The following is a 27,230-nucleotide window of genomic DNA, read 5'->3' as shown; positions in this document are numbered from 1 at the left end:
GGTTTACAGGGATATGGATCAAATGAATTGGAACGAGCTGAGTGGGCACCATGGTCAACATGGATCAGTTTTGGCCGAAGGGCCTGTTTCCATGCTGTATTACTCTATGACTCTAATTTATTTCAATTGAGAAATAACACCTTCAGGTAATTAATAGGTGACAGTTTTATTTAAGCACTTCATACAATGAAATACTTTGAAATATAACACCCAATTTAGAATGGGCAAATGAGAGAGCAAATTTGTGCACAGAAAAAAATAGCAAGTTCACTGTTTTGCAGTTACTCCAGCAGCGCCTCAAGTTCAGAAATCCGAAGCTCAAACTGATGCTTGCTACACAGATGGTCATCCAAGACACAAGTTGCATCCTGAGTTTCCACAGGAATCAAATTAGTACATGAATAATTAGGAATTGCAAATACAGGGCACAGCTTTCAAATGGCATGACCGAAAAATAGCTCTTTAATCCCTATTTTAGGATCAAATTAGTACATTGTTTAATGATTAATATTAATTTGTGCCTTCAGACCCACTCTCTGCTCTTATTAATTTAATGTTATATTTATTCCAAGACATTTTCTTGATTTCTTGGCTCCTAGTTTAAGCAAATATTCTAGTTTAGAAAGACAGATAAGGAAAAGTATGCTCACAAACAATCATCCATCAGCATTCCTGTCATGCTTTTAGGAGGCGGCAGATGGGTCATGCCTGCAAATATTCTATAAAGCAGTCACTCAATCTGGATTTGATCGCCCCAATGTAGTGGAGACCACATGTTGAGCAGTCTATGCAGCGTACTAAACTGAAAGCAGCACATTTAAATTGCTGAGATAACAAGGTGTAGAGCTGGATGAACATATCAGGCCAAGCAGCATCAGAGGAGCAGGAAAGCTGACGTTTCGGGTCTAGACACTTCTTCAGCTCTACACCTTGTTATCTCAGATTCTCCAGCATCGGCAGTTCCTACCATCTCCTAAGCATTTAAATTGCTTTCACTTGGTGAGTGTGTTTGGGGCAATGGAGAGAGAAAGAAAACAGCACATCTCCTGCACTTGCATTCACTGTCACATCACTTATGTCTAAAACAGACAAGTCAGGTCTCTGTCAATGTCGTCTTTGGTATGTTCGCTTTAGGACTTCCAGAAAGGGGAGTGTGGATTCAAGGTGCCGAACTTCCCTTCGGCTCATATCTTTGCTTCAGCGAGTAGCTAATCTAAATCTAGGCTTTATCTGACATAAGTTTGGAAATAAGTTGTTTGTACAATAGGTTATTACAGATCTACTATTACCAGGAAGCGCAACATTGTAATCACTTCTGGATATCGCCTTTCCCAAGTAAGATTTTGGAGATTTGAGAGGAAGCTCCACTTTTGTTGATTTGCTGAAATTTAATCCCAGTGGATCACAAGTAGATATTGTCTAATCAAACTATTATTATACACCTCTGAACAGATGGGGCTTGAACTTAGATCTCCTGGCTCAGAGGTAGGAACACTACCACAATGCCACAACAGGCCCCAGCGTACACTGTAACATCTCTTGTCTGGAACGCTCGGGATCAAGTCATTTCAGTACTTTTAAATTTTCTCCATAATAGTGTTGTTAGGTAGCCTTATCCCAAGTATGGCAGAAGAGGCTGCGGCATAGTGGTGTGACTAGATATTAACTCTGAACCCCAGGCTAATGCTTTGGGGAACAGAGTTCAAATCTCACCATCTAGTGGGATTTGAATGCAATAAAAAAAATGGAACAACAATGGTGGCGATATGACCATTTATGATTGCTACAAAAACCTATCAGGTTTAATAATGTCCTTTAGGGACGTGTATATTCCACCTTTTACACATATGACTCCAGACCCACAGCAATGTGGTTAGCACTTACCTGCCCTCTATTACAGATAATAAATGCTGGCCTATCCAACAGAGCCTACTTCCCGCGAACAAATAAAACAAAACATTATAAATATTTACCCGAATCAAAACACAGCAATAGAATATTATTAAACACCAAGAAAAATTGTGTTATTTATTCAAATACAGTGCTGTGCATTGTTTTAGTTAGCTCAAAAAATTTCCAGACTACCCATGATTCAGAATACATATTTCTGACTGGAGCAGTTAGTGTAACCGTTAACCAGCAGGACATTTATAGATTTTTCAACTTTTGGATTTTATGTAGAACATCGACTTGAATTATCACAGTTTGTACATGCTTGATATTAAACAACAGAAACAAAATCAAGTAGTTATTTGGTAAATTAACTACCACTTGTTTATCCCCAAGTTCAAATGAGTAAGTGTTTTAAAATGATCTCCTCACTGCAACAGTATTGACTGCAGTAACTGAAGAGAAACAGAAAGAGTGGAAGGGCCATAGTCATCAGGGATTCGATTGTAAGGGGAGTAGACAGGCGGTTCGGTGGTCGAAAACAAGACTTCTGAATGGTATGTTGCCTCCCAGGTGCACGGGTCAGGGATGTCTCAGATCGACTGCAGGACATTCTGAAAGGAGAGGGTGAACAGCCGTGGTGCATATAGGCACCAATGATATAGGTAAAAAAAAATGGGATGAGGTCCTACAAGCAGAATTTAGGGAGTTAGGAGCCAAGTTAAAAAGTTGGACCTCAGAGGTAGTAATCTCAGGATTGCTACCAGTGCCACGTGCTAGTCAGAGTAGAAATGAAAGAACAGGCAGGATAAATGAGTGGCTTGAGAGATAGTGCAGGAGGGAGGGGTTCAGATTTTTGGGACATTGGGACCAGTTCTGGGGGAGGTGGGACTATTACAAATTGGACGGTCTACAGTTGGGCAGGACTGGAACCAATCTCCTAGGGGCTGCTTTTGCTAACGCAGTCGGGGAGGGTTTAAACTAATGTGGCAGGGGGATGGGAACCAAATGAGGAGGTTAGTGGACAGTAAGGAGGTAGTAACTAAAGCCTGTAAGGAACTAGATAATGAAGTCAGTGTGACTAAGGGGAAGAGTAGGCAGAGAGCTGATGATGAACGCAAAGGGACCGGTGGTCTGAGGTGCATTTGTTTTAATGCGAGAAGTGTAGTAGGTAAGGCAGATGAACTTAGGGCTTGAATTGGTACCTGGGAGTATGATGTTATTGCTATTACTGAGACTTGGTTGAGGGAAGGGCAAGATTGGCAACTAAATATCCCAGGATATAGATGCTTCAGGCAGGATAGAGAGGGAGGTGAAAGGGGTGGAGGAGTTGCATTACTGGTCAAAGAGGATATCACAGCTGTGCTGAAGGCGGCCACGATGGAGCACTCGAGCAGTGAGGCAATATGGGCAGAGTTCAGAAATAGGAAGGGTGCGGTAACAATGTTGGGGCTGTGCTACAGGCCTCCCAACAGCGAGCGTGAGATAGAGGCACAAATATGTAGACAGATTATGGAAAGATGTAGGAGCAACAGGGTGGTGGTGATGGGAGATTTTAATTTTCCCAACATTGACTGGGATTCACTTATTGTTAGGGGTTTAGATGGAGCAGAATTTGTAAGGAACATCCAGGAGGGTTTTCTAGAGCAGTATGTAAATACTCCAACTCGGGAGGGGGCCATACTGGACCTGGTGTTGGGGAATGAGCCCGGCCAGGTGGCTGAAGTTTCAGTAGGGGATTACTTTGGGAATAGTAATCACAATTCCGTAAGTCTTAGAATACTGATGGACAAAGACGAAAGTGGTCCGAGAGGAAGAGTGCTGAATTGGGGGAAGGCCAACTATAGCAAAATTCGACAGGAGCTGGTGAATGTGGATTGGGAGCAGCTGTTTGAGGGCAAATCCACATTTGACATGTGGGAGGCTTTTAAAGAGAGGTTGATTAGCGTGCAGGACAGACATGTCCCTGTGAAAATAAGGGATAGAAAGGGCAAGATTAGGGAACCATGGATGACAGGTGAAATTGAGACTAGCAAAGAGGAAAAAGGAAGCATACATAAAGTCTAGGCAACTGAAAACAGACGAAGCTTTGGAAGAATATCAGGAAAGTAGGACCAATCTGAAACGAGGAATTAAGAGGGCTAAAAGGGGTCATGAAATATCTTTGGCAAACAGGGTTAAGGAAAATCCCAAAGCCTTTTATTCATACATAAGCAGCAAGAGGGTAACTAGAGAAAGGGTTGGCCCACTCAAGGACAAAGGAGGGAAGTTATGCGAGGAGTCAGAGAAAATGAGTGAGATTCTTAATGAGTACTTTGCATCGGTATTCACCGAGGAGAGGGACATGACGGATGTTGAGGTTAGGGATAGATGTTTGATTACTCTACGTCAAGTCAGCATGGGGGGGGGGGGGGGGGGGGGGGAGTGGTGGGGAGTCTAAAAGGCGTTAGGGCAGAGAAGTCCCCAGCTCCCGATGGGATCTATCTCAGGTTACTGAGGGAGGCGAAAGAGGAAATAGCTGGGGCCTTAACAGATATCTTTGCAGCATCCTTGAGCACGGGTGAGGTCCCAGAGGACTGGAGAATTGCTAATGTTGTCTCCTTAAGGGTAGCAAGGGTAATCCAGGTAATTATAAACCAGTGAGCCTGACGTCAGTGGTGGAGAAGCTCCTGGAGAAGATACTGAGGGATAGGATCTATTTACATTTGGAAGAAAATGGGCTTATTAGTGATAGGCAGCATGGTTTTATGCAGGGAAGGTCACGTCTTACCAACTTGATAGAATTCTTTGAGGAAGTGACAAAGTTGATTGATGAGGGAAGGGCTGTAGATGTCATATACATGGACTTCAGTAAGGCGTTTGATAAGGTTCCCCATGGTAGGCTGATAGAGAAAGTGAAGTCGCATGGGGTCCAGGGTGTACTAGCTAGATGGATAGAAAACTGGCTGGGAAACAGGAGACAGAGTTGTAGTGGAAGGGAGTTTCTCAAAATGGAGAGCTGTGACCAGTGGTGTTCCACAGGGATCCGTGTTGGGACCACTGTTGTTTCTGATACACATAAATGATCTGGAGGAAGGTATAGATGGTCTGATTAGCAAGTTTGTAGATGACACTAAGATTGTTGGAGTAGCAGAGAGTGAAGGGGACTGTCAGAAAATGCAGCAGAATATAGATAGATTGGAGAGTTGGGCGGAGAAATGGCAGATGGAGTTCAATCCAGGCAAACGCGAGGTGATGCATTTTGGAAGATCCAATTCAAGAGTGAACTATACAGTAAATGGAAAAGCCCTGGGGAAAATTGATGCACAGAGAGATCTGGGTGTTCAGGTCCACTGTACCATGAAGGTGACAACGCAGGTCGATAGAGTGGTCAAGAAGGCATACGGCATGCTTTCATTCATCGGACGGGGTATTGAGTACAAGAGTTGGCAGGTCATGTTACAGTTGTATAGGACTTTGGTTCGACCACATTTGAAAGACTGCGTACAGTTCTGGTCGCCACATTACCAAAAGGATGTGGATGCTTTGGAGAGGGTGCAGAGAAGGTTCACCAGGATGTTGCCTGGTATGGAGGGCGCTAGCTATGAAGAGAGGTTGAGTAGATTAGGATTATTTACATTAGAAAGACGGAGGTTGAGGGGGGACCTGATTGAGGTCTACAAAATCATGAGAAGTATAGACAGGGTGGATAGCAAGAAGCTTTTTCCCCCCCAGAGTGGGAGACTCAATTACTAGGGGTCATGATTTCAAGGTGAGAGGGGAAAAGTTTAAGGGAGATATGCGTGGAAAGTTCCTTACGCAGAGGATGGTTGGTGCCTGGAACGTGTTGCCAGCGGAGGTGGTAGAGGTGGACACAATAGCGTCATTTAAGATGTATCTAGACAGATACATGAATGGGCAGGGAGCAGAGGGATACAGATCCTTGGAAAATACGCGACAGGTTTAGATAGAGAATCTGGATCAGTACAGGCTTGGAGGGCCAAAGGGCCTGTTCCTGTGCTGTAATTTTCTTTGTTCTTTTGGTTTCTGCCAAGCAAAACAACTAATGTCAGCAGACCTTTACCTGCTGTGACATTTTAAGATTGAGTGACACCATTAAATGGTCCTTCTTTGGTACAGGACTGTTCAGGACTCTAAAGGAAGTCCTTCAACTCTGGCCCACCAGAAGAAATATGCCCAGGAGCAGACAAATAAAAACCCAAATATTTGGTATCACTGAAAATGAGTGACAGTGTAAATACAATGTTGCTTACTTTCAAAATCACCTCGAATAGAACTACATGAAGAAGAAAGCAACAAGACTGAGCAAGAAAAATGCATGGCATTGCCTGCTAACATGGTTACTGTTAAAAATATTTAATTAATACTTTATATAAGCTCTAACAAAGGTATTTCTGTTCAATTTGAATTAGTTTTTAAACATACATTAAACAACCATATCATTTTCCTTGAAATTGCATGTTTGTAATATAAAAATTCATCACTCAATATACTATCTAAACACTTTATTACATAACTGTAATCAGTGATGCAAATATGGCAGTATAATTAATATCCCACATGTCTGCTCAAGAGTGACACAGTGAGCAGGAGCACAGTCCAAAAGATGTATATAAACAAAACAGTCCCTACATTACTGAGAACCAAAGTGCACAATTTCATTTAATAATATATAAAATCATTACAGACGTAGAATATTTGTTACTGTCCTGCATTTGTATCGATGGAGGATATTAGTATAATAAAAAAAAATCTTAGTCTGCTTGCACATCTAATTTGGGAATCCTTAATGGTGACAAAGACATAACTGACCATAACTCTCAGAAACACATTTGAGTACAAAACCTGTGTTTGGATTAGGCAGTCAGTCTTTACATGAATTTCAAGGAATTGAAAGTTAGTTTTAAACAAATGTAATGAAATTTTTTTAAAAAATGACTTTATATTATCATTTGCCAGAACACACAAACTTATTCAGAGCTATCTGCTTAATTATATGTCTAGCTGGGTTTGATAGACCTACAGCATTGTGTCTCAAGAAGTTGGTGTTAACAAAACCAAGCAATCATGCAAAGGAAGTTAAAATCCAAAATGTTATTTCAAAGACATGGCTTTTTCAAGTTGCATAAATGCACGTGAGATGCACCAAAATACTATGCATCACAGAATGTATTCATCACCTAATTCTTTGAACCAAGCTGTGTCTAAACATTAAACATGCCCACAAATAATGAGAGCACACAAAAGTTAGACACAGAACAAGAAAATTAACCCATATCCATGCTCTGGAGGATTAATCTCATATATAATGCCTAACTCGGACAATTTAATTGGGTTTTCTCTTACCAAAAGCCAGGCTCTTAATGATTTTGCACAGCATTTGCTGTGTGGGTCCTGCAGGAACAATCTGCAGCCCTTTAGGAGACTTATATTATGGACAGCCAGGCATTGATAGAAATGCAAGAAAGACATAACTGAAAAACTGAGGAACCTCAACTCAACATTGGCATCTTTGAAAAAGTCATGACATACAATTATTTTGATGATCAACGTTAATAAAGACTGACTTCCAACCCAGTGACAAGCAGGTTATTCTGTACTGAGGGCTGAACTTTCAGTTTTCTTTCCTCAACTCATGTTGTTTGACCAAACAACAAAAATCTTCAACACAACCAGTGCTGCTGGATATCAGAGACAGGCAATGCCAGGACTTGAGTTTTTGAGGAAATCTCTTCATTACCACTTAACATTTTGACACAAGTGTATTTGCATGCCACACACTGAAGGTAAGATGATGATTGGTACTGACCATTATACGGAGATGGCTCACCTTTGCTGGGCTTCTCCTCAGTGGTATTCGCCAGCAAGGGGGCAGTCAGGACATGCATGCAGTGCTTGTAAAAGAAACTCAGGAATTCCGTCTTCTCTGTTTTCTGCACAAAATAATGCATCCTAATTTAGACTTCCCTGCTTTCAGAATGGTAAGTATGTTATTATTCTAACAGCCCAGAGGGACTGCAATTTAATGCTCATTTATTAATATTTTACTACTCATGCAGTCACAGTCCAAGAAGCAGAATCTGATACGAAGCTGGTCAGAGAACATCTTCTACTTACTAAAACAGATACACTCAGTCTGGCAAAATAGTGATGGGTTTTGTTCTTCCAATTTGGACTATGTTTGGACATGGACTTTATTGCATCAATACTTGGGTGATGTACCATTAATTATTAATTTGCTGTTAGTACAGTGCAAAGATCTCAAGAAAAAAGTGAGGAATTTAAATAAGCACACTTAAGAGGAGAAATGCATCAGACAGCAGTGGTCCTCCAACATTTACATTAACATTTGAATCTACTCCCTACAAACTTTCAAATTTGAAGATAATCTTCTACAGTTTTAGCAAGGGGATGTACCATACTAAAATTACTTCTATTGGGATGCATTTTGCTCAATTAGTACTCCGACAAGTGAAAAGCCAAAGAGCTATCTTTCAATCTAAGTTCTCTTTAGTTGAGGGCAGACTATATAGCTGCTCTAAAATCACTAAATTGCAAATTAATATAACATGGCCTCATAGAATGCAAAAAAAAAAAGCACTAATGCCTTTCTTGGATTGGGAATAAAGAACATTTCTGAATCACTAAATACCAAGTTTGATTGCTCCTGCATTGTGGCCCATCTAGAAGGGAGGCAATGACCTAGTGGTATCATCGCTGGACTACTAATCCAGAGACCCAGATGACGTTCTGGGGACCCGGATTCCAATCCTGCCACAGCAGACGGTGGAATATTGAATTCAATAAATATCTGGAATTAAGAATCCGATGATCACCATGAATAATTGTTGATTGTTGTAAAAACCCATCTGGCTCACTAATGTCCTTTAGGGAAGGAAAATGACATCCTTACCTGGTCTGGCCTACATGTGACCCCAGACCCACAGCAATGTGGTTGACTCTTAACTGCACTCTGGGCAATTAGGGATGGGCAATAAATACTGCCTAGCCAGTGATGCCCTCATCCCATGAATGAATAAAGGATCTAGTAAAACAGAGATTCTTTAACATTTACTCCTGACTGAACTCCAGATAAATTTGCTATTCTGTCAATACTACCAGTAAGTACTTAAAAATTGGATGGCTGTGATCCTTTATAAATTGTAGAATGTTTGATGTCTAAAGCAGTAACAATTATAAAAGCACTAGCCTGGATTCAAAATTCTGCACAAGCTAATCAGATATATTCACAGCTGCACCTGTTATTTATGTTCCTTAGCTATACAGATGGAACTGTTGAGGGGTTCTGGTAACAGAAATACAAGAATTCACAAAGGTTATTAAACAATCAATTTTAGAACTCCGTCTGATGGAAGAGACTGAACGATTGTTAAATATTGAACTATGCTGATCAATCTTAAGCATCCTGTACAATTCTACTTCAAGGATTATGATTTTTAGTCTATTTCATCCTAGGACTTGGGCACTTGCCATTTGGAAATACATGTCCAGGGTATGAAACCCATGAGGAATTCAGGAAAGGACACCCACCTGGAGGGTGAAGTGATAGCTTGTGACACCTAATACCAATTGAGCTCAAAAGCAAACAGCCATTTTTAACAGAATAACAAAATTAAAACAAAGAGAATCAAATCTCAACTTGTAGTGATTGTAATGAGGTCAGCCAGGTGGACCTCACAGAATGAGCTCCCTAATTGGGGCTGTTAATCTGAATCATAGAATCCTTACAGTGTGGAAACAGGCCCTTCATCCCAACAAGTCTACACTGACCCTCAGAGCATCCCACCCAGCCCCATCTAATCTACACATCTCTGAACACTATGGGCAATTTAGCATGGCCAATCCACCTAGCCTGCACATCTTTGGACTGCGGGAGGAAACCGGAGCACCCAGAGGAAACCCACACAGACATGGAGAGAATGTGCAAACTCCACACAGACAGTCACCCGTGAATGGAATCGAGCCCAGGTCCCTAGCGCTGTGAGGCAGCAGTGCTAACCACTGAGCCACCAAAGGGTCCAATCAAGGAGCCCTGGCTGACAAATACAGACAGGAGTGTCAGAGGTTCCATTCACTGTAAGACCTGGCTCCAAGAAAACTGGATTAGTGTCAAGGACTCGCCATATGTATATAAAAGGTGATTTGTTGACAGAATACCAGCCTCTGGAGTTATTTCACAAATAAGTAAGCCAGAGAACATTTTTCAAAAGTAAAACTTTTACATTAATGGAATAATTTGTACAGCAATGAACAAAGGACACTAGTGAGACCTACTGGAATTTCAGTCTTTTCACGAACATCAAACCAGTGTGGAACCAGAATCAGCCTAAATCTGAAGAAGATGACAATTTGACATTCCAAGAAAAACAGTTGAATTGCTCAAATCAGAAATAATACATTTGTAAGAAAAGAGGCTTCAAAGAGATTTGGACTTGCCAAGTGGTCAAGAACATGGCAGATGGAGTACAATGAGGATAAGCATGGGTTTATACACTTTGGGAACAGAAATGGAAAATCAGAATATTTCTTGACAGGTGACAGATTAGGAAGTGTTGAAGTCCAAAAGTATTGGCAACCTTTCACATGCAAGTCATTGAAAGGCAGCATGCAATTAGGAAGGCAAATGGTATGATTAAGCGCAGCAATAAAGAGGTCTTGCTTCAATTGCATATAACTTGGAAGAGAACACACCTGGAGTTTTGTAAAGTTTTGGTCCCCTTACCCAAGGAAAATTAGATTCGCCACACAGGGAGAGCAGCAGAGGTTCACCAGATTAATTTTTTTATGATGGTGAAGTTAGTCTATGAGGAGACATTGAGGAAACTAGGTCTGTATTCTTTAGAGATTAGCAGGATGAGAGATGATTTCTCTGAAACCTAGAAAACTTTCCAAGGACTAGACAGAGTGGTTGCAGCGAGGAATATTCCTCTGCTTGGGAGATCTAGAATCAGTCGGAGAATAAAGGGGAAAGCCACTAAGGACTGAAATGAAGAATTTCTTCACTCAGAAGGTAGGTTCTAACCTTAGAAGACTCTGGAAGCTTGGTCACTCTATGTTTAAGTCAAAATTTGGTAGATTTCCACATACTAATGACATCAAGAGATATGGGGATATTGTGGAAAAATGGCCTTGATATTGACGATCAGCTGTGATCTAGAATGGAGGAGCAAATTCAAAATGTTGAATGGTCCACTCCTGCTCCTATGTTCTTGCCTTTCATTTCCAATTCAGCAAGTGGATTAATACGGGCTTGGATCTTTCTTTATTATAAAATGTCCTGTAATGTAGTTCTTTTATTATTTCATGAGATATGGGTCTTGTTGACAAGGCCAGCATTTATTGCTCATCCTTAACAAGGAAGTGATGAGCCAGCTTCTTGAAATGCTACAGTTCACGTGAAGAGGGTATTTTCACAATGTACGTAGGTTGGGAGGACCTCAACTTAATGAAGACAAAGAAAGAGCAACATATTTCCAAGTCAGGATGATGAGAAAGGGATGACCGCCTTACTGGGATTGTACTATAGACACCCCAATAGTCAGCGGGAAATTGAGAAGCAAATTTGTAAGATCGGTTATCTGCAAGAATATAGGGTGGTAATAGTAGGGGATTTTAACTTTCCAAACATAGGCTGGGACTGCCATTGTGTTAAGGGCTTGGAAGGAGAGGAATTTGTTAAGTGTGTACAAGAAAACTTTCTGATTCAGTATGTACCTAACAAGAAAGAGTGAAACTTGACCTACTCTTGGGAAATAATGCAGGGCAGGTGACTGAAGTGTCCGTGGGGGAGCACTTTGGGGACAGTGACCAGAATTCTATTAGTTTCAAAATAGTGATGGAAAAGGATAGATCGGACCTAAAAGTTAAAGTTTTAAATTGGAGGAAGGCTGATTTTGATGGAATTAGGCAAGAACTTTCAAAAGTTGATTGGGGAGGGGTAGATATTTGCAGTTAAAGGGATAGCTGGAAAGCAGGAAGCCTTCAAAAATGAGATACCCAGAGTCCACAGACAATATGTTCCTGTTGGGAATGCTGGATGACTAGAGAGAGAGAGGTTTTGGTCGTGAAAAAGAAGGAAGCATATGTCAGGTATAGACAACAGGGATCGAGTGAATCCATAGAAAATTACAAAGTCTGTAGAATTATACTTAAAGAGGGAAATGAGGAGGGCAAAAAGGGGGCATGAGATAGCTTAGGAAAATAGGGTTAAGGAGAATCCAAAGTGATTCTACAAATACATTAAGGACAAAAGGGTAACTAGGGAGCGAAGAAGGCTCCTTAAACATCAGCAAGGCCACCTATGTGTGGAACCATAGGAGATGGGGGAGATACTAAACAAGTATTTTGCATCAATGTTTACTGTGGAGAAGGATACGGAAGCTAGAGAACTTGGGGAAATAAATAGCAACATCTTGAAAAAATGTCTATTCTGCAGAGGTGGTAGCGCTGGACGTCTTAAAACACAAAAGTGGATAAATTCCTGGGACCTAATAAGGTGTACCCTAGAACTCTGTGGGAAGCGTGGGAAGCTAGGGAAGTGATTACTGGGCCCCTTGCTGAGATATTTGTATCATCGATAGCCACAGGTGAGGGGCCGGAAAACCGGCTAACGTAGTGCCACTATTTAAGAAATATGGTAAGGAAAAGCCAGGGAACTATAGACCGGTGAGCCTGACATCAGTGGTGGCCAAGTTGTTGGAGGGGATCCGGAGGCATGGGATTTATATGTATTTGGAAAGGCAAGGACTGATTAGGGATAGTTATCACAGCTTTGTGTGTGGTAAGTGGTGTCTAACAACCAAATTTTTTGTAGTAGTAATGAAGAGGATTGATGAGGGCAGAGCAGTAGATGTGATCAATATGGATGTCAGTAAGGCATTGGTCAAGAATCTGCATAGTAGACTAATTAGCAAGGTTAGATCGTATGGAATACAGGGAGAACTAGCCATTTAGATACAAAACTGGCTCAAAGGTAGGAGGCAGAGGGTGGTGGTGGAGGGTTGCTTTTCAGACTGGAAACCTGTGACCAGCGGTGTGCCACATGGGTAGGTACTAGGCCCACTGTTTTTTGTCATTTATATAAATGATCTGGATGTGAACAAAGGAGGTGTGGTTAGTAAATTTGCAGATGACACCAAAATTGGTGGCACAGTGGACAGCCAAGGAAGTTATGTGAGAGTACAACAGGACCTTGATCAGATGGACCGAGAAGTGACAGATGCAGTTTAACTTAATTTAGATAAACGTGAGATGCAAATCACTGAATGGTAAGGTCCTGGGGAGTGTTGCTGAACAATGAGACCTTGGAGTACGGGATCATAGTTCCTTGAAAGTGGAGTCGCACATAGATAGGAAACAGAAGAAAGCATTTGGTATGCTTGCCTTTATTGGTCATTGCATTGAGTATAGGAGTTGGGAGGTCACGTTGAGGCTGTACAGGACATTGCTTAGGCCACTTTTGGAATGCAGTGTTCAATTCTGGTCTTCCTGCTATAGGAAGGATGTTGTAAAACTTGAAAGGGCTCAGAAAAGATTTACAAGGATGTCGCCCGGATTGGAAGATTTAAGCTACAGGGAGAGGCTGAATAGGCTGGGGCTATTTTCCCTAGAGCGTCAGAGGCTGAGGGGTGATCTTATAGACGTTTATAAAATTATGAGGGCGTAGATAGGGTGAATAGCCAAGGTGTTTTCTCCAGGGTAGCAGAGTCCAAAACTAGAGGGGATAGGTTTAAGGTGAGGGGGGGAAAGATTTGAAAGGGACCTAAAGGTAACTTTTTCACGCAGAGGGTGGTGCATGTATAGAATGACCTGCTAGAGTAAGTGGTGGAGGCTGGTACAATTACAACATTTAAAAAGGCACCTGGACAGGTATATGAGTAGAAAGGGTTTAAGAGGGATTTGGGTCAAATGCTGGCAAATAGGACCAGAATAATTTAGGATATCTGGTTGGCATGGATAAATAGGACTGAAGGGTCTGTTTCCATACTATACAACTATGACTCAATGTGTGGGTTGAAAGAGAACTTCTCACTTCTACGGACAGTAAGCTAGCTGGATTTACAAACTATTTTCCTTTAACCTTTACTGAACTGCTTGGATTGAAAACAATTTAGTGTTGTCCTCTCTACGCACATCGTGTTAAGTGTAACTACAGTACTACAGGTTGCTGCAGTAATGATCTCCAAAACAGTGGTAGCAAAATCAGGAGGTTTGTCATATATCCAAAGCAAGAAATGGGGAGGCAAAAGAAAGCAAAAGAATGTGAGACAACCAAACAGAAAAGCGAAAGGGAGAAATCAAGGAACTTCTTGATAACAGGAAAAGAGGGTAAATAATTTAGGCCTTTGAGTCTATTTCACTGATCAACTGAAGTCGTTTAGAGTTGTTTAACTGTCCAAGTTTGTTTTTTAATAAATGATGCCAGCTTTGCACGCTTTCACTCCTGAGTCCCAATTCGCATTTCCTTCTACTGCAGCATTAGTCCTAAAGAGAGCCAAAATGTTGTTCACAATCATCCTTCCATAGAATTGATTTATTTCAGGACATATAAATTTTAAAGTGTATATTTTCTCACAATTAACATTCCAGGGACATTATTATTTTTGGAATTTAAGTTAGATGGTATGCATTTAAATCTTGCCATTGAAACAAATGTTCCAATGGTTGGATTTAAAGCCCAGCAGGAACAATCAAATCCTTTGGGAAAAGTACAGACAGCAATTTAAGCACGGTTATAATATGCAGTATAATGTATTGTATTAACTTAATGAGTGAACAAATTAACTCCTCAGTGGATGGGTGCAGAAGTCGTTCACAGCTGAACATCTCTATGGAGAATTACTGGTGCACTTCTGCACTAAACCCAAAGCACACGCAGTATATTTAAGAAAAGTATCTTAATGTCTCCCCTTGACGCAGTGCCTCAAAATTGTTTTAAGACAAACAAAATAATATAATTTATCTGCCATAGCCTTCTAAAACTAAGTTAGTGCTAAGTTTTAATCATCAGAGTTATCAATATTAAACCCTTCAGGGAATCAAGAAATATCGGTTGCAGGCAAAGTTGAACCGAGGCAGGCATTACCCATGACTGCAAAAAGTTGTGGGACAGACTCAAGGGGCATTATATGCTATATCCCTGTTCCTATTGCTTACTTCTTACTTCTTCAAGAAAAAGGGAGGCATATGTCAGATATAGACAGCTGGGAGGTGGGGTAGGGCATTCTTAAGAGGGAAATCAGAAGGGCAAAAAGGGGATTTGAGATAACCTTGGCAGGTAAGGTTGAGGAGAATCCAACAGAGTCTACAAGTACATTAAGGGGAAAGAGCAACTGGGAAGGCATGGTTAGTAAGTCTGCAGATGATACCAAATTGGTCATACAGTGGACAGTGAAGAAGTTTAACTAAGAGTACAACTGGATCTTGATCTGCTGTGTCAATGGGAGGAGTGGCAGATGGAGTTCAACTTAGATAAATGCGAGGTGTTGCATTCTGGTAAGACAAACCAGGGTAGGACTTACATATTTAATGGTCGGGCCCTGGGGAGTGTTGTCAAACAGAGTGACCTAGGGGTTCAGGTACACAGTTCTTTGGAAGTGGTGTCACAGGGAGTCAGAGCAGTGAAGACGACGTTTGACACACTGCCTTCATCACTCAGAGCACTGGGTAAAGGAGTTGAGACATCATGTTACGGTTGTACAGGATGTTTGTGAGGCGTCTTCTGGAGTACTGTGTGTAGTTCTGGTCACCTTTCATAGGTCCTTTGAAAAGGTGGGGGTACTATTCTCATTGACCTCAAAACTCTTTGGATATTGGACAACCAGATAGACTAATAACAGAGAAGGTGTGCAATATGCTTTTATCCTTTGGCTTTCATATCACTATAAAAAAATGCCTGCATGCTTATACAATTTAACATTTAGTATCTGAAGTTTGATTTTAATAAGACTTTTTAAATCAGATTTCTTTCCCTTTGAAAAACATTTTTATTTGTGAAAGAAGTCTGAATTTAAGTAGGAACAAGTAGAGGTACAAGTTTCTGTCATAAATATTAAAACCTACTAACCTAGAATCAGTGTTAAGGGAAAGGACTTCAATGGCAAAAAAGCAAGGTCAGATGTCTAAAGTAAGCAAGGCACATCTTAGCATTTTAACATATTATTTAGTAGGAAAATATATTGTCCATTTACCTTCGAGCATAACGTGCATTCAACAACTTTGAAATGGCAAACCAAAACCGGAAAAGTGTTGCTCTATAGGGCTCAGACTAATGGTTGCCATTGTGCATCTGTTGAATGAATAAAGATTCTGCAGTTCTGGTTGTCGCACTATCACAAGGATGTAATTGCACTGGAGAGGATACAGGGGAGATTCACCAGGATGTAACCTGGGATGAAGAATCGCAGTTATGAGGAGAGACTAGATCAGCTGGATTTGTTTTCCTTTGCGCAGAAGAGGCTGAGGGGGGAGTCCAATTAAGGAATACAAAATTATGAGAAGCACTAACAGTGTAGATTGTGAGAATCTCTTTCCCATGACAGACGTGTCTAAGACCAGAGGGCCTAAATTTAAGGTAAAGAGCAAGTGGTTTAGAAAAGATCGGAGGTTAAATGTTTTCATCTAGAGAGTGGTAGATATATAGGACATGCTGCCTGAGAGGGTGGTGGAGGCAGGTACTCTCGTACTATTTAAGAAGCATCTACCCGAGTACTTAAAATGCCGGGGCATAGTTGGCTTTGGACTAAGTGCAGGTAAATGAGATCATTGTAGTTTGATGTCTGTTGGTCGAAATAAACATGGTAGGCTGTAGGGCCTTTTTCTATGCTGTATGATTCTATGATTCTCTTTATGACTCTATTCCCAGGTTAAATTACTCGGCTTCTAATCAAACTGGTGTATGATAAAGAGCCAGCCAGCTCTGAGGACACACTTTCGATCTCTCAAGAAATTGTCTAATGCATTCTTTAATGCTCCACTCAGTCATACAGGACTACAAAGGCATGCTAGTACAGACAGATCTCAATTACAATTCAATTTCTATAATTTTAAACATGTATCATAAATGAGCAATGAGACAGAAGTTGGCAGTAGGGGAAGTGCAATCAAAAATAGGGAGAAAGCAACAGGGTGACAGAACTGAAGGTGGTGGAGTAAGGGCATGAATAGCTTCCGTTAGCAATGGTGTCAGCAAGAAGCATAATGAAGATAATTATCTAAGTAAGGTTTGGAAAAGCCAAGGAGGGATCTCAATGAAAGAATATGTATTGATCCTTTAGGGATCTTTCCTCGTCATTTGTGGCTCAATGTGTAGCACTCTCACTTCAGAGTTGGAAGGTTGCGGCTTTAAGCACTTGAGCAAAACAAATAACACAACAGTGCCAAGGGATGGCTCCTCAGGGATACCATCTTTCTTTTGAGACAGTAAATTGAGGCTTCTTCTGCCTTCTCAGGAGGGCATGAAATATCTTATGGTGTTATTTCAAAGAACGGCGTGAGAATCTGCCCCATGTACTAGCCAAATTTATGTCTCAACTGTCATTACAAAAAATAGATAACTGGTCATTATCACTCTGTTGGTTGTGGAATGTGGCTTTGCACAACCTGGTTGCTGTGTTTCCTAATGTATTGTAACAATATTACAACACTGACTAATTATGATTGACTTTAAAGTACCTTGTGATATCCAATGGTTGTAAAAGGTTCTATATCAATGAAGACTTTCTACCCTGACATGGCAGCCTGCGGACCATGGCAAGGAGTGATCCAGATATAGGCTGGATGCATGTGCCTATTACTACAAAGAACTGGGCATCCTAGGTATGAGAAGGATAGTGTCCTTTGGTGCAATTTGGTTTCAAGGAAATGATAGTTTAATGCTTTCTGGTAGAGGGAAAGGTATTGCCGATGTTTTGAAGGGCAAATGAAAACAATGTTAATAAAGGAAAAGTGCAGTGGAGGAAACAGAGCCCATTCAGGGTTTAGCAAAGCTTACCAAGGTTCAATGCCACTGGATTTAGCTAGAGGTAGTGACTGGAAAGGCTGATGGAGTTGACATTGGAAGTGTATGGGATGAAGCTTTTACAAAAATGTAGATTATTTTGTATTATTTATATATTTTATATTATATAAATAAAAATACATGAAAATAGTAGATCATGAACAATAATGAATTCTTGGAAAATCAACTGCAATTGAAAAACATACTTACATTGGCTGTGGCCAACATATTCTCAGGGTCAACTAAAGTGCGGAGTAGTCCCATAAGCTGGACTGCACCACCCAGTTCAGGATCTGGATCACAAATCATATGTTCAATGATGAGATTGATGAGCAAGATATCCTAAAAGAAAGTACATCAATAGTTAAATTTCAAATTCAAACCAAGCTACGAATTAATACACATAATTAAACAAAATACAAATAACACAAGCATGCATTGAGTTTTTCCGTCTTTTGGCTTCAGGAAGCAGTGTTTTACTTGTACATAACAACACTTGAAAGTGCCTAAAGCTAATTTTGGGGATTGCATTCCATGATTCTGTTGCCTGTACAAGTTTTGTCCCATACAATCAGATGAGCATAAATTCCTTCTGACCACTGTCTTTAATCTGTTCCACAAATTTCAATCTTTCGTTCCCTCATAACTAATTTAAAGCTAAATGAGACTGTTCCCAAACTTGGTATATTTGACCTGGAGATAAACTTCAATCACAATGAAACACAATCACTGACTGTCTATTTACAGCTTCATAATACTGTCCCACACCATCCCTACCTCAGTTAATCAGCTACTGAAACCCTCACTGTGCCTTTCAAAATACATAATTCCAAAGAATACAAAAAATTCCGAGGAAGAACCGACAATATGTGGTTAAATTGAAAAGTTAAAGATAGTATCATTCCAAAAAAAAAAGCATACAATTGTGCAAAGATAGGTTAAAGATCGGACAATATAAAAAAACAGCAAAGAATTACCAAAAAAAGGAGGAAAAAATTAAAGGTAGAAAGCTAGACAAAAATATAAACTATAAAAGTTTCTCTCAATATTTTAAATCATTAAGTGTGCATTGGTTCTACAGAAATTGAGTCTATGGAATTAATAATGGAAAAGGAGATGGCAAATGAATTTAACAAGTATTTTACATTGGTCTTCATTATAGAGCAGTAGTCTCTCACCATTTTGTAGGTACAAGATCACTTCTTAAATTTAAGTGCAAGCCATGACCTACCCAGAAGAAAATATAGAAGAAAGTTTGGTTTTAGGATATCGGATATGAATCTAAACCAAGTGTGTATGATTGTTCATTTTATCTTCTACTGTCAAGAATCAGTGTAAGATCTGTGAGTGCATATTTTCTGCTATTACCTTGAAGCCTGGCTTGTAATTTGAGACCGCTAGTGGTAACAGCCATCAAATGGGTATCTGTGAAGCCGATGCGATACTTGGACATGATTACAGTCATTTGGGAGAACACTGTCTCACAAAAATGTGTAGAGTCAAAGCAAACTTTTGTTTTAAAAGTGCAGTAAGTCTCTTGTTTACAAGTCACCAAAAATCAGTCTATTAATTTGACTTTCAGCTCAATATCATTTTGCATAGTAATTATCTCTACACCCATTTCACTGCTTTGTAAGTCAAACACCTGGTAGAATTTGGTAGCCAAGCCACCAACGTCTACTTTAAGGATTGGAGACACACAAGACAATGTATTCTGTCCTGAAATCATTTGTTGAATTCTTTAGTCAACTTGCTTAGGTGTGCACTAGGATATTCTGCATGCGACCATTTTACTTCGTCCTTGATTTTTTTTTTCAACATTTTCTCCAGACTTGAAACATTTGCAGCAGCTTGTTTTTTTTTGTTGGCAAGATCACAGATCCAGTTTCAATTTGAATGCATTCAAATGATCATATGATTAGCTATGCTAAGTCAGTTGTATTTCTACTGCTCACCTTGTTCAGTATTGACGTGCTTGAGCAGAAGTCAAGCAACCATGCAACATGTGACAGCTTAGTGCTTTCAATAAACTTACATCACGTGAGAAATATCCAAAATTTACTTGCTAATGCTTTGTGAATTATGCAACGGCATTTGACAAAAGTAGGAAAATGAGGGTCAATTCTGCAAAATGCAACAAAGGCTACATTTGCACTAAGTATGCCTGGTGCAACCTCAACGGTGATGGAAACCAGTTTCTTGATTGAAGCATGTACTTTTTCAATTAGTTGCAGATATCTTTACCCTCAGTCCTCTTTAAGGGGCAAAAGGATGAGTTTATTCCCTTTTTTAGATCCTTAAAAACCACACATATAAAAACAATTAGCTGGGTTGTCTCAGTCATGTTAATGGACTCATTGAACTGCAGTGAAGCATTCAAAGTTCTTCAGGTCCTGCTGTAGTTGCTGAGATGTCCTTGGACAAAGATTCCACTTATCTTGCCTCAAGAGAATCACTAAGCTGCACATTCTGCATTGCTGAGACTATTTTTCTGAGTGGCAGGCACTGACTAGTGAAAAAGGCACATAGAATCACAGATGTACAGCATGGAAACAGACCCTTCTGTCCAACTTGTCAATGCCGACCAGATAGCCTAAATAAGAAGGTCCCATTTGCCAGAATTTGCCCCATATCCCTCTAAACCTTTCATATTTTTATACCAATCCAGATGCCTTTTAAACATTGTAATTGTACCAGCCTCCACCGCTTCTACTGGCCGCTCATTCCACACACTTACCACAATCCGCGTGAAAAAGTTGTCCCTTCAGTTCCTTTTAAATCTTTCCCCTCACCTTAAACATATGCCCTCTAGTTTTGGAACCCCCAGCCCCATGGAAAAGACCATGTCTACTTACCCTATCAATGCCCCTAATGATTTTATAAACCTCTAAGATCACCCCTCAGCCTCCAACACTCCAAATGTGTTGTCCTTCATAGCAAGAGGATTTGAGTACAGGAGTAGGGATGTCTTGCTGCAATTTTACAGGGCTTGGTGAAACTACACCTGGAGTATCGTGTGCAGTTTAGATCTCCTTATTGGAGAAGGATACTCTGGCTTTGGAGGGTGTACGAAAAGGTTTTACCAGATTGATTCTTGGGATGGCAGAACTGACGTATAAAAAAGGACTGGGTCAGTTATAATGGGGAATGTATGGGAGGCATCTCATAGAAGCCTATAAAATTCTAACAGGGCCAGACATTCCTGATGACCAGACAGTCCAGAGACCACAATCAAAGTTTGAGAATACGAGGTAAGCCATTTAGAGCTGAGATGAGGAGAAATTTCTTCATCCAGAGATTGGTGAACCTTTGGAATTCTCTGCCACAGAAAGCAGTTAAGGCCAAGACGTTCAATGTTTTCAAGGAGTTAGGTATAGTTCTTAGGGCTATAGCGGCAGGATCCTGAGTTGGATCATCAGCCATAATCATATTAAATGGTGGAGCAGGTTCAAAGGGCCAAATAAACTACTGCTGCTATTTTCTGTGTTTTATTGTTTCATCAGTTATTAAAGACTTTGAATGCAGAATCAGTGGCTACAGTTATTCTTTGCTAATTACTTAGCCATCTGTGAATGATTTCTTATATTTTACCAAATGATGGCAAATGCAGAATGATGTTTCAGAGCAGGCCTCCCATTTCTGCTTGTTTTGGGAAAAAATCAACTGATGCTGAGCTTTCAAATTGGCCTTTAGTTCATCAACGCTCTTTGTCTAAGGCAGTTTTCTCTTGAAGGGTCTATCTGGGAACTTACTGGGCATTTTTGTGTTGTTTTATTCCAAATTTGCCTTCTTACTTAAACTTTGGTGACATTCAAGGGAAATGGTCTTATCTTTTGTGTAGAGTCATAAAAGCATATATCATTGAAACATGGCCCTTTGGGTTTTTCCAAAATCGATATGGTCATCGTTAGATTATTAATTCCAGATATTTTATTGAACTCAAATTCCACCATCTGCCACGGTGGGATTCGAACTTGGGTCCCCAGAACATTATCTGGTTCTCTGGATTAATAGTCCAGTAATAATACCACTAGGACATCGCCTCCCCACAATGAAGATTCCAATGACGATCACGAATTCATTGTTGATTGTCGGAAAAGTCTTGTTCACTGACATCCTTTAGGGAAGGGAACTGCCATCCTTACCTGGTCTGGCCTACATTTGACTCCAGACCCACAGCAACGTGGTTGACTCTGAACTGCCCTGTTAAGATGGGCAATAAATGCTGCCTAGTCAGCGACACCCTCATTCTGTGAATGAATAAAGGAACTATACAAATAAAGTTTATGGGTATGATCTTATGACCATTATGGACACATGAAGATCAAGATCAGGAACTAAACATTCAGGGATGCAACTTTTTGAAAGGACAGTCAAGGAGGAAAGGGTGGTGGGGTAACATTGTTAGTACTGGATGGAATAGGTACAAGTGTTAATGTGAAATAAAATTGAATGTTTGAAGATATTTTCTTTGAAACTGATTTTTTTTTTAAATTAGATGCTTCAAATTGTGAAAACTTGGACCAATGAGGATACATGATTTTCAGGGATTGAAGGACCTAGAATAACAAGATAAAATTTTAAAATTCAGTATTGCTGAAAAAGGCACATATTGTGGAAAACTTTTCAAATGTACTCATAAGGACCAGTTGCAAGAATATCAATCTTTTTTCAGCAATACTTAAGGTCAGTACTACCAAATTAAAGATTTCGATCAGAATATGTAGAATCCATATTGCTGGAGATAAGAAGTAACAAGGGAAAGACAATATGGTAGGAACAGTCTATTGACAGGTAAACAGTTGCTACATGGAAGAACAGAGAATAAAGCAGGATACAATGAGGGCAGGTAAAAAAAGACAGTATGTTAATTACAGGCGACTTCAATCTTCATGTAGATTGTGATGGCCAGGATGGTAAGGTAACCAGAGGAAGAAATCAAAATGTGCTTGGGTCAGTTTTTGAGAACAGATAAAGTTACCATAGCCTCAGAGAATCGTTTAGAACTATTCTGTCAGAGAAAGATGACTGGTGGTTAGTTTAACGTAAGGATCACCATGCCTCAGGCAAGGGATGAGGTTGAGAAGGCAGAACCTTCATGATGATCTCAGACAGTGTGGGAAATGAACCCATGAACCCCTACACCCCTACAACAATGTCTTGTGGATCCAACCAAGGATCAAGCAATTTTGGATTTGATGATGTGCAATGAGACAAGTTTAATAAATGTCAGAGTTAAAGATCCTTTAAGAAACAGTAAACATAATATGGTACAATTTAGTATTCTGTTTGCGAGGGAAAAGGTGGGTCAGAAACAACTGCGCTGGGCATAAACAATGGTAATTACAAAAGGAATGAGGGCAGAGCTGGCTGGAGTGAACTGGATAAGAAGTTAAGCAGCAAAGATGGTTGAAGAACAATTGCAGATGTTTAAGAAAATAGCTCATGGCTCACAGCAAAGAGATATCCCAATAAGGAACGAAGGATTCTAGGAAGGGGGTAAGCTAACCGTTGTTAACCAAGAAAGTTAAAGCTAGCATTGAATTGAAAGGAAAAAAAATATAAGATGCGGCAAAGATTACTGGTAAGCTAGAGAACTGGAGAAGTTTTAAACATCAAAAAAAAACCCAAAAAAACTGGAGAGATAGAAGATAAACCGTGAGCGTAAATTTGACACTATTTTCAAGACGGATGGCAACAGCTTCTTTAAATCCAAGAAAGAGAAAGGCTAAAATTAACATTGGCTCCTTAGAGAATGAGGCTCGGGAAATAATAATGGGGAACCAGAAAATGGAAGAGAAGTTGGATCAATACTTTGCAACAGTCTTCATGGTAAAAGGCACTAGCAGCATTCCAAAACTACTAAATAATCAAGGGTCAAAAGGAGGAGAGGAAATTAATACAATCGCTAGAGAAAAAGGTACTAGGGAACCAAAAGGAGGTGAACTCCCCTGGACCTAATGGGGTGCATCCTAGGACATTAAACGAAGTAGATACTACCAGTGCATCCACTATCTCTGTAATCTTCCAAGAATCATTAGATTGGAAAACTGCCATAGTAACACATTAATTTGAAAAAGGGAGACAAAACACAGGTAACAAAAGGTCAGTTAGCTTAACGTCTGTTATTGGAAAACATTATGAATCTATTATTGAAAAATGCAAGAGCAAAAGCATTCAGAAAAACACAATATGATCAAGCAGAGTTAGCAAGACTTCAAAAAGGAGAAATCATGCTTGACAAATTTACTAGAATTCTTCGAGGAACAAGCAGGACAGATAAAGGGGAAGTAATCAATGCAATACACAAAGATTTTCAGAAAGCATTTGATAAGATACCACATTTTAGACTATTTAATAAGATAAGATAAGAGCCCATGGTGTTGGAGGTAGTAGATGAGTATGCATAGAGGGTTGACCAGCTAACAGACAGTTGGGACAATGGACATTTCAGGAAGGCAACCTATAACAACAGTGCCACTGGGATGAGTACTGAGGCGAGAATTATTTACAATATATATCAATGACTTGGAGGAGGAAAGTGAATGTACTATCGCCAGGATTGCGGCTGACACAAAAATAGGTAGGTAGGCAAATAGAGAGGATGACAGAGAGTCTACAGAGGAATATAGACAGGGAGTGGCGAAAAAATTGATGAGAATATAATGTGGGGAAACGTGAGGTTATGCACCTTAGCAGGAAGAATAGAGATGAACATTATTTAAAATTGAGAAAGACTGCAGAAAGCTAATGCGCAGAGGAATATGAAAACTTTTTGTTAGCATACAAGTTCAGCAGGTAACAGGGAAGGCAAATGGAATGTTAGCCTTTATTACAGAGGGAATGAAGAATAAAAATAGAGATCTTACTGAAACTATACAAGGTACTAGTTAAATGACACCTCAAAGTCATAGAGATGTATAGCACAGAGATAGACCCTTTGGTCCAATTCGTTCATGCTGACCAGATATGTACTATAATCCACACCAAACCTTAGAACCTTGCTTAGGCCGCATTTGGAAAATGCGGAACAACGAACCAGCTCAGTGAGCCAACCAACCACAACGACCAGATATCCTATATTAACCTAGTCCCATTATTAGTATTTGATCCATATCCCTCAAAACCCTTCCTTATTCAGGTACCAATCCAGATGCCTTTTAAATATAGTAATTTTACCAGCATTCTCCACCTCCTCTGGCAGCTCATTCCATACACACACCATCTCTGCACGAAAAAGTTGTCCCTTAGGTCCCTTTTAAATCTTTTCCCCCTCACCTTAAACCAATGTCCTCTAGTTTTGTACTCCCCAACCCTAGGGAAAAGACCTTGGCTATTCACCCTATCCATGCCCCTCATGATTTTATAAACCTCTGAAGTTGAGGGGTGGCCTTATAATCATTAGATCCATTAGTACATTCCATTACCTCAATCCTGGGTAAATTTCTTTCTCTTGATCGGTCCCAAATTCCACATTTGGTTTGATATATAGTTATTTGGTAGTATTGACCTTAAGTATTGTTGAAAAAGGATTGATATTCTTGCAACTGGTCCTTATCAGAACAAGTTGTGCCTTTTTCAGCAATACTGAATTTTAAATTTTTATCTTGTCATTCTAGGTTCTTCAATCCCTGAAAGTCATATGTCCTCATTGGTCTAAGTTTTCACAATCTGAAGCATCTAATTTAAAAAAAAAATCAGTTTCAAAGAAAATATCTTTAAACATGCAATTTTTATTTCATATTAATACTTCATCATGCCAGGTAGCAACCTTGTAAATCTGCCTAGTACTCCCAGTTACTTCAACGCATTTTCTGATGATGTGGAGTCCAACAATGTACCATCCTTCAATATGATCCTAACTAAGGCTTTATTCAAAAAAAACTTCCTTTCAAAACTTCAAGACATTGCAAACCACTTTGCAGTCAACAAATTACTTTTGCAATATAGTCACTGGTGTAAAGAGGAATTGGAGCAATCAATTTGTGCACAGCAAGGTTCCACAAACAATAATGGATCAGACAATCTGGTTGACAGATGCTCAGGAATAAAAACTGGCCAGGTCATTGGAATTTCTTTGCTCTTCACGAATGGGTGGCCTACTTGTACAAGAGGTCAAGACTAGCCCTCACATGATCTGAAAGCAGTTATTTCCAAAAGTGCACTAACTGTCAGTCTAAATTTTGTGCACAAGTCTCTGGAGTGGGCTCCAACCCATTACCTTCTGACTAATTAATCGATACATCTTGATATCTCCAATACTGTCATTGCACATACAATACTGGGTAAAACTGTGCTGGTTTAACTATTAGGCAACCCACTCACCACCTTAAATGTTCACTCACTCTACCACTGGTACACAGATATAAACAAGGAGTAGGACTGTTCCAACAGCACCTTTCAAAAATACAACCTCCATGACCTGGTAAGATAAGGGCATTAGACACATGGAAACAGCACCATCTGTAAATTCATCTCCAAAGTACACATCAATGCCATGTGGTTCTTTCATTGTCATCGAATGAAAATCCTTGAACTCACTCTCTATCGTTCTGGGCAAACCCGCATCACATGAACTGCAGGGACTCAAGGCACACCACTACTTGCTCAAGGATAATTGAGGACTGGTAAAAATACTGGCCTTTCCAGCAATGCACAGATCCCAAGGAACTATAAAAAAAATTAATTCATCTAATTTGCATAAACCAAAATAAGCTATGCTCTGCCAAAATTCAATCATTTAAGAAAACCAACTTTCAGTTACTTACATCATCATTTTGCTGAGCTTCCTGCATGACAAATTCTCGTACCATGGATGGATTATACTCGACCAAGTAGGAAAATATATCAGTCGCTGCACTTCGCACCTGAATGTCATCCATGCCCTGGAAAATTAATAATTTAAAATTCAAGCTATTCAGAGTAAGTACACATTTAATGGATGAGGAAAGAATACACTAGCACCTTAATCAAATTACCCCAACAAAACAATCAATACCACTATTCCACCTCAACTCATTAAATACAATACTGCTTCCAGAAAAATAAGAGCATTGGATGTAAACTGTAAGCTATATGAACACTGCCCTTGGTAGCAGTATTGATAGAAGTATTACTGCTAAAACTGCAGAGAAGGTGCAGCCATGCCAAGGCATCCTTGAAAGAAACAACACAGTATGGAGCTAGAGGAACACAGCAGGCCAGGCAGCATCAGAGGAGCAGGAAAGTTAACGTTTCGGACCCTACTGTGTTGTCCCTGACTCCAGCATCTGCAGTTCTTGCTATCCTTGAAAGAAAGGCAAGTCTTAGAACATACTGTTCT

General features: G+C 40.0%; 1 protein-coding gene across 3 annotated transcripts in view; it reads right to left on the bottom strand.

The window, feature by feature from the left end:
• The window catches only part of smek1 (SMEK homolog 1, suppressor of mek1 (Dictyostelium)), a 101,898-nt gene that overhangs the window by 9,014 nt on the left and 65,654 nt on the right, over positions 1-27,230 (bottom strand). For 2 of the 3 annotated variants that reach the window (XM_020509971.2, XM_020509973.2), the window contains exons 7-9: positions 26,677-26,793; positions 18,119-18,250; positions 7,700-7,823 (exon numbers count right to left, since the gene is read on the bottom strand). In XM_020509971.2, coding sequence (XP_020365560.1) covers positions 7,700-7,823; positions 18,119-18,250; positions 26,677-26,793 — 373 coding nt within the window. The remainder of the gene's footprint in view (positions 1-7,699; positions 7,824-18,118; positions 18,251-26,676; positions 26,794-27,230) is intronic. The other variant, XM_020509972.2, reaches the window with a different exon arrangement.

Source organism: Rhincodon typus, chromosome 8 (assembly GCF_021869965.1).
Source record: "Rhincodon typus isolate 14 chromosome 8, sRhiTyp1.1, whole genome shotgun sequence".
NCBI classification, from domain to species: Eukaryota; Metazoa; Chordata; class Chondrichthyes; order Orectolobiformes; family Rhincodontidae; genus Rhincodon; species Rhincodon typus.
Note: the sequence above shows the minus strand (reverse complement) of the source record. Positions and strands in the feature narration are given on the sequence as shown.